This window comes from Cimex lectularius, unplaced genomic scaffold, assembly GCF_000648675.2.
Source record: "Cimex lectularius strain Harlan isolate CLEC.00 unplaced genomic scaffold, Clec_2.1 scaffold46, whole genome shotgun sequence".
Taxonomy (NCBI): Eukaryota; Metazoa; Arthropoda; class Insecta; order Hemiptera; family Cimicidae; genus Cimex; species Cimex lectularius.
This window is the reverse complement of record NW_019392654.1, coordinates 1,578,967-1,587,810: the sequence shown is the minus strand read 5'-3', so window position 1 is coordinate 1,587,810 and position 8,844 is coordinate 1,578,967. Positions and strand designations below refer to the sequence as shown.

The following is an 8,844-nucleotide window of genomic DNA, read 5'->3' as shown; positions in this document are numbered from 1 at the left end:
AATTAGGCGAAATTTATGTAACTGTAATTCCTGCAAAGTTTGTACTGAAAGCAACAAAAAGTAATTCTTTAATTTTATTAAACAATAAATGTAAACATTTAATTCGAGGCATCCAATGCTACGAAGATGACGTAACTTATCACCGATCCAAATGCATCGAAGAAATTATGCTGAACGAGACGTCGACTTCCTGCACACTTGTCAGTCTTCACACGACAAATAATCATATAGAACTGATAAAAGAGATAAATAAATATTTAATCGTCTTTATTACGCGATTGTCACACGTAAAGAAACCGAAACGAAAACACTTCACGGAATCTACCTAATGTAGACGGAGTCCGTGACGATCTACTACAAAGGAAATCATCTGGTCTACGAATCGACTCTAGTGGACATCCAAAAATTCTGTCTAAAATCGACTTAATAAATTCAACGGTGAACCAACAGCCTCAAATGGAAATTCATCTAAGGAAATTTTCTCTACATGATATACCTTTGAATCCTCTATTGTATGATAATATTGTAATAGGGAATCTTAAGGTCCAACTTCGAGGAGGAAGTTTATTTTTTTAAAGGGGGAGGTGTTACTCGATTGACCCTTATCTGTCGCAACCCTTCACATTTCTCCCTTATCAAACCTGCACGCGTTCACTTCCAAGAAACCCCTCCTTCGTTACATCCCCAAGCCTTTGCTAATATTAATATTTTTTAATGAATCCGTTCCGGGCTTTCATCGAGTATTAACCGAAGATTCCCTAATTTGAATTGGTTATTCCAGTTTTGTATTGCCTTGCTGTGTAATAAATAGTGTTCTTTTTAAAAACTAATTTAATACACGCAAAACCATAACTTATATGTATGTGTTGAAAAAGATCTATGCTTTGAAAAAGAAGTGCTATTCTGAGGTGCAGCCTGCAAACATGAAAACCAAATAAATAGCGTGTAAGTTTTAATGTTTTCTTATTTAATGTATAACTAGTAACAACATCATTTCGGACATGTTAATTTAACCGCCTTGGGCGTATACTGTCCAGAGGGCAGTTTCTTACTCGCCTTCCACGTTGTCTGACCCGTCCACTGTACCTCCCAGTCGGGGTTTCAGGCGGAGCGTCCAATTCTGAATCTTCGAAAAATTCTCCTTCGGACTCGAACGTGCTATTAGGGCTGAGCGTGTACGTCCTGCTAAGATTTGCACTTCTCGGCGAGTCGTTTCTTCTAGAACGGAGTACCGCGACTTGTGGGGAAGTCGTATCGCCCATGTTGGCGGAAACCCCTTCGTCCAATTGATATGTGTAATGCCTGTAGGGAGAACGCGGGGTTTTCATGACGGGTACGCTGTCTTCGCTGACTTCTTCTTCCGAGTAGCATTCGTAGTCGTCGGCGGGCCTTCGCATCTCCGCGACTTCGTATTCTTCATAGTCGTAAGTTCTTTGTTGAGCCCGACGCATGTCTTCGAAATCATACTCCAAATCGAAATATCTTCCGTCTGGCGCTCGCATCTCAGCGACTTCGTACTCGTCCGACTCCGAATCGAATTGGACGGGCCTTCTCATCTCCGCGACTTCGCATACTTCTGCTTCCGAGGATGTTTCGGCGGGCTGCATCATCTCAGCGACTTCGTACTCATCTTCGCTGGACGACCTGAAGTTTCCTTCGCCTCGCGCAGCACGTCTTATTGGTGAAAGGTGAGGTGAATTTCGGAGATGCATACCTCTCTCCCTTCGCCTGTACGGTGTCGAAGCCGCTGCCAAACGTTCATTGCGGCTGTTTAAATAATTCTCGCAAAGACTGGCCAAATTGTAAGACCTTTGAAGTTCTGCGACCTCCGCGTCTTCAGAAAAGTCTGACTCGTACGAGCGAGCGTTGTAATTCCTAGACATTGCTGACGGTTGATAAGAAATTGATACGTTTCCACTAATAAATAACTGAAATTATGTACTCAACGGCTTTTACAGATTTCCAGCGAAGAGCCAGCCCATTCCACACAAGTCAGTGTGGTTCGAAACCGAGCAATTTTTGTGTATTTGCAAAATTGTGTCAATTGTTGGTGGTTGTGTCTTCCGTGTTGATTTTTATCGTTTTTCAGTTAAGTGTGCAGATGTTTGAAAATCATGTGTATTTTATCTTTTAAATTAACTTTTTTAATAAAAATATACATTTTCCGTCTGTAAAATAATTTTGCTAATTCTTTTAAAAATAACAATCATAAGTTCTTATTATAATTAAAAAAAGTCGAGCTTTAATTACTTCTCAAAACGAAATTTTTAGCATTTTTATTGATACAATATTAAATATGACACATCTAACACAGTCAGTCAGGCATGAGTTCACTGACTCTCAAACCAACACCATCATCAACTCCAATCTTAATTATTACATTAATTGAAAATTTAAATAAAAAAAGAGAACTTCTGCCAGCAATCCCTGAAGACGTTTTTGTTAAAAATAAGCGGATACAAACGAAAACAAAAAATAAGTATAAGAAGGAAAGAATAAAATCCGTTGATAAAAATTTAAAAGCGGCAGATTAATCATTAAATTAAGGCTATTTGCTTGGGAACCAATTTTCAAACCAAAAGTTTAAACGGTTAAACTGATATATTTTTTCACCGTCGGTAAATGCGGTAAGAAATCGGGATTCCGGCGATAATTGCAATTGATGAAATGATTTTATTAGATCCAGAGCTGAATAATATTTATGGCCCGCTAACTTGTCCATGACCGATTTACGAGGGGGGATTGGGTACTCAAAATATTTTTATTTTTTATTTAATTCCCTATAATCTATGACAAGACGATATTTTCCTTTTTGTCCCTTCTTAACTAGAAAACACGGACTGCAATAATTTGAAACCTTTCAAAAATTATATTTTGATTCTTTAAGTCCTCCATTATTTCTTGAGTTGCCTTTTTTTGAGCCGGATTTAAATAATATGGGCGACAACGTACTGGACTAGAGTCTATTAATTCTAATCGAATTTGGAAAGCGTTGGCTTTTCCTATTTGATCGTTTAATACTTCTGGGAATTTCGATTGTAAATATTCCTTCAAATTTTGATGTGTTACATTTAAACAGTTCATATTGGTAACGGTATTTAGAGGATATACCAGATTTTTATTGAAACCAAAGAAGTTCTTATTTTGTCTCGGATATAAAATCAAGTCACTATGTTTCTGAAAATCATACCCCAAAATCATTGAGACCGGAAGATTTTTTATGACCAAAAACCTAAATTTCCATGAAAACTCTTCAATTCTAATTTTTAATTCGATTCCCTTTTTGGGTTCTACATTTTACAGATATTAATTTTAAAGTTGTCTTAAATTCGTTTTTTTGGTTAACTATTCTTGAATTTACAAGCTTATGATAAAAGGTTTCTGAAATTGATGATTTCGTTGCTCCTGAATCTATCAGTGCATTTCTGAAATTTTGTTATTTATAATGGTCGTAATTAATCCAACCCCTTTATTATAATTTACATTATTTTTTGACAGCGCAATGTTTTTTTTCTTTTGAATTATTTGTTTTTTGAAATTTATTATATTTAAACTGATCTTATCAATCACAGCTACAAATCCTTTTAAATCATTAAAATTTCTTTGCTTTAGTTTATGTTTATTATTTTGTTCCGTTGTAGATGAATTTGGTGTATTTACTGTTAATTTCTCCTACGCGATTGGTCGGAGATCTCTCCGTTTTTTGCTAATTCCCGAAATTTAAATGGTCGGCATTTTACTTTATTAAACAGTGCGGGTCGATCCTGTTTTCGTTTCTATTTATTTGCGGATGGTAGTTATCAGAATTATAATCTCTTTGAAACTTTGTCTGTTTTCTATCCATCTCGAAATTGTTAGACACCAAGTATTTTCCTTTACCAAAGCCCTCATTAAATTTATTTATATTTTTGTTTTGTCTACGGTTATGAAATTTATTAATATCCTGAAGGGATTCGCGTGCATCAGTGCAGTGAAAATTTAGACTTTTATTTTTGTACCTTCTGTAATCAAAATCGATATGTCTCTTATTGTAATTGTCTCTTCCAAGAGTACGCTGACTATTTCTTCTCTCTAAATCCTGTTCATATTCCCGTCTGCTAAACCTATTTCCTCTGTCATAACCTTGTTGGTAAAAGTCGCCATAGTATTGTCTATTGTTAAAATTCCTACCAAAATTATTTTTATATCGCGGTTCAAAATATTTGGGTTCTTTCTGGTTTGATTTGAAATCGACATTCCTGTTATTTACGTAATTACCAGAAGATCTTCTCTCTTTAAAAAATTTTGGTTTTGTGGGACCACTTGATTCAGATTCCGATAATGATGATATTGGTCTGTCGTATCCGCGGAAGTAATTTCTTTCTCGGTTTCTATCAATCGATTCGGGAAAGGTTTTATTAGTTTCTAGGCCTAACGACATGAATTTTCGGTATCCTTTGTTTAGTTTGTGCTTCCTAGGTTGATAGGATGAATCTGAGTCGCTGTCCGAAGAAAAAACGTGAAGTAGCTGCTCTATTAGTCAGAATTAATTCTATTTTACTTATTTCCTTATAGAGCTGACTTATGGAATATATTTGAAATTTGGTACCCAATAAACTCAAATATTTAGGATCGAATCGCTCAATAACAATACGAACCATACGTTTCTATTTCCGTTGTATCCCGGAATATTTTCGCATATTGAATTTGTTTGTCGACGTATTCCCGGATAGACTCTCTTTTTGATTGTGCCCGAAGTAAATATTTGGTTTTTAATTTGAGGATTGTTGTGGCGATAAGTGAAACTTAAATAACGAATCACGCAAAGATCTAAAGTTTATATCTTTTCTTTGTGCGGCATTATATAGATAGTAAGAAGCTTACGGATCCGTGGCTATTTTCCGCTAAAACAAAGAGAATCTCTGAAGTTAACGATTTATAATGAGTCAAAAGAGGATACAGTGCACACAAGAAATTAAAAATAGATTCAGGATCATTTAATATTAATGGCGGTAATTTATTTATTCTGTTTAAGAGAGAATGATGTAGCTTGGATGCCCTGATAAATTTTTCTTCCAATTTTCTAACGTCGCGGGTTTTCTTCCTCGGATTCCGAGCTTACAAATTTAGGAATAAATTGGTCATCGGGATTAGAATTTGAGTCGGTTGGGCTTAGCGCAGGCTTCATCGCCATTGATGGAGTGAAAAGTATATTGTTGAATTTATCAGTGATCGGCGCGACAGCCTTTTTGCATTCTAAGCCTTTTAGAGTTTTAAATTCTACGGATTGCGGCAGCGAGGCTTCGCGAAGAATTTCTCGATCTGTAATAAATTTCTTTTTTTCTTCTAAAGCTTTTAAAATTCGGAATGATATTGATGTGACAAAGGTTTGCCTCTGTTTTTTATGAATTCTTTGTTGGATTTGCGGGCTATCATTTAAGAATTCTGAAATTTCCTTTTCTACTATTTCAATGTATTCATTCGAATGGAAAGTTTTTTTTTGTTCTTTTTTTAATATATTTTTTTTAATTTAATCAACCACGCTTTGCTACCAATTTTGTCACGATCTGTTCTCGATTCAACAAGACGGGTCCAACTCTGAATCTTTTTTATGAGAAACAGAGCCCCAGAGGTCTTGATCGAACCTGAATTCAGCCGATCAGGTGCCTTTTTATAATAAAATTTAATTAAAGTTTAAAAACAATTTATTAAACACACAAGAAAATAATAATTAAAACCAATAAATTTCCTTTTAAATTTTAAACAAACAATTAAAACTTTTTATAAATTTAAATAAACAGTAATTTCCTACAAAGCGTTTGCCAGACCATTTAGAACAAGGGTGGATATGTACTCACTATTTCCAGTCAATCCGCAGTGGACCGAAGCACTCTATTTTAGGGAATACAACACTTTTGAGGATCGCACACTTCTCTTATCTCTCATCTACACGGAATCTTGTTCACCTCTGCTCGACTGTCTCTTCCCTATTCTCTTTTATTTTTTTACTCTAGGCCTAATCACGAAATCTAAATCATAACATTGTCACATTGAAATCAATTGAAATGTGACATATATATTAGGTNTATATATTATATATATATTATATACATATAAAGACATGTAAACGTTAAGGGATGCTTTGTGGATAATGAACACCTCTTAGCTATGTACGAATAATTCCTTTGAAAATCATAAAATCCTTATTAAAAATAAATATTGCAACATAATGGTCCAATTAAATATAAATAATATTTTTAAATATAAAAACAATAATTGGTTTAATAATTTAGTGCTTAAATAACGTACTACATACAATCGAAGACTTTAATGCTGCACCTGGCACATTCATAAACAATTTAAAGACTTTAACCTTTTCTATTGTAAAAATACTGATATTTTATCCCTACAGACGACTTGTATAATAAATCGTTCCAATTTGCTCACATATGATCATATTTTTAAAATAATGTGTAAAAAATTTACAAATGTGTTTGTTGTTTTAATATTGGGTTTTTAAATAGGTTTGTCTGTAATTGAGCGGTTGTTTTCCTACATATAAAACTGAAATGTCAACACGTACGAGGTGAATCTGAAGTACTGACCGAAAGACGTTTTGGATATGCCCTAGACTGCAAAGTTTGCGGGGTAAAGTTTGTATGAGGAGGCCTTAACTCTGAAGGACTTGTAACACGGTTACCGGTATTTCTCACAAAAGGGATCGTGTTGTCTTCGGAGTAATCATAATTTTCATCTATCGAGTACGTCTCGCGCTCAAACCATACCTCGTTTCGACTTTCCCGCAGTGTGTTTTCGTTGTATACAGAATCTAAATTCGTTTCCCCTCTTTGGTCTGGTACGTATCTTCTACTAAACCTCCGCGATTTTTTCTGCAGGCGCATCCGTTGAAACAAATTGGGCTCTACTGCTCCGAAGTCTCGTTCTATCGAACTATCCCCAGATCCCGAGGTCTCCGACAGGTCTTGTTGGCCTGTTACACTGTACCGGTTATGATTCGACACACGGTTTGTGCGGTGGCGACAGTAGAATCTTGATCGCGAAATACCATTTAAACTCTGTTCCATAGCTTCGGGTCTTCTGTGTTCGACTATCTCCGGGGAATAACGAGGCGATCTACGCAACCCCGACATCCCTGGTGGAATTTCAGAAGGTGTATGTGAATTTTCTATGAACTGAGGGGAAGGTTCACATCTACAACCCACTGAAGATGAAGGGGTAACACATTCGACGCTCCTTAGTGTTCTAGGAGATCTTGGCGATCTAGGAGAAATTGCACGTTGTCTTGATCTAGGCGAATAAACCATTCTGTTATAAGATTCTAAAGGAAAGTATTCAACTGATCCTGCATATCTAGGGGACATCCTTGTTCTTGATGACCTGGGCAGCTCAGCCACTTCGTCATCATTGCCAAAATGGTAACGGTCATCTAAACGTCTATCCTCCATTTCCGAATAAAGAACTATCTAGGATTGAAAGGATATGCAAGTTGATAAAATTGTAATTACTATAAACCGTCAATACAAATTTCTCATAGACTTCTTTGTTTCACTGGTACCTTGTCATTTCCACATAAAATATCGCTGAAAAATATCGGCTCCTGTGTGTTGTGTACTTGTTTGGTAAGCCCTTTGTGTGTTTTTTATACCAAAAACGTATTTTTATCAACTTAAAATTAACATATGGAACTAAATTTATTTTGTGAGTCCGCTGTATTCGTGATCATTATTGCCGAAAGAGTTTTTTTTACTGAATGAGCAATTATTCTTTGACTTCATAAATGTTTCAATTATATCATCCCATGCTTACATTAAGTTACTACGTTGCCTACAATGGTATCCTTGTTATATAAATAATTACTAATTATATCCATATAATAATATCCTTAAATATTGTACTTATCGTCTCTACGCGGATGACTTCGAAATCTATCTCTCCTTTTCACTTCACATCTCGTACCATCAGTTCCTGGCCGTTGAAAATCGATCTTCAGTACCAACAAGTCCCAGACTATAATATTTGATCCCGTCCCCTTTGCAATACTTACCTCCTATTCCTTCGTTCTGCATTAACAACCAACCGGTCTCTTTTTATTCATCCATCAAAAACCTTGGGATCATCCTTGATCAAACCCTGTCCTGAAAACCCTACATTTCCCAAACCACCCGCCACTGTTTCCCCATCCTCCGCCAATTCTGTCATACAATCCAGCTCTAACCAATCAGTACCAGCAAACTCCTGGTCTCTTCCCTTGTGCTTCCCCTTTTCGATTATAGCTATTTAGTCTTCGGTGGACTTACCTACGAGCTTGTTAACAGTTTCACGAGAACTCCGTACAGAAAGCGTTAAAAAATTGATCCATTATCTAAATGGCTGAAATAAAAGAAGGTCTCATGGTCATCTCAGGGTTGAAGTTGAAAAATGAGTCGTTTACAAGAGTAACATTCTTCCGTAACCCTAAAATGAAAAATAGCCGACTGCTCGCACAGTTTCTCGTGCCTATTCTAAATAATTCCCTTATGTCGGCTGTTCACCTCCCTGAGCCAAATATGTAAACATTTAAACAAACCTACAAGAATGAAATTGTTAAAAAAACCAAAGAGCTTTACGACGGGCTCCCCGTGTCGGTGAGAATGTGGCAAATGGGCTCAGCAATAAATCTCATTCCAGCCCCCCAACTTCTGGACGGTTAACAAATTACCAAAAGAAGTTAAACATCTGAAAAAAGTTAATACATTCTGGGTAAATCTCAAAAGTAACCAGTTCAAATGTTATGATAAGTGAAGCATTCTCTTCATTTAATTCTAATTGTAATTTTTTTATATAAATTTTTTTTATTATTTTTTG

The 8,844-nt window shown here is 35.8% G+C and overlaps 1 protein-coding gene across 1 annotated transcript; it reads right to left on the bottom strand.

The window, feature by feature from the left end:
- Positions 1 to 6,420: 6,420 nt before the first annotated feature.
- Positions 6,421 to 7,688, bottom strand: LOC106671077. Its single transcript, XM_014401884.2, has 2 exons — positions 7,556 to 7,688; positions 6,421 to 7,463 (listed from the first exon to the last, which is right to left on the bottom strand). The coding sequence occupies exon 2, from the start codon at positions 7,443 to 7,445 to the stop codon at positions 6,552 to 6,554; it is 894 nt and encodes a 297-aa protein (XP_014257370.1). The 5' UTR covers positions 7,446 to 7,463; positions 7,556 to 7,688; the 3' UTR covers positions 6,421 to 6,551.
- Positions 7,689 to 8,844: the final 1,156 nt, after the last annotated feature.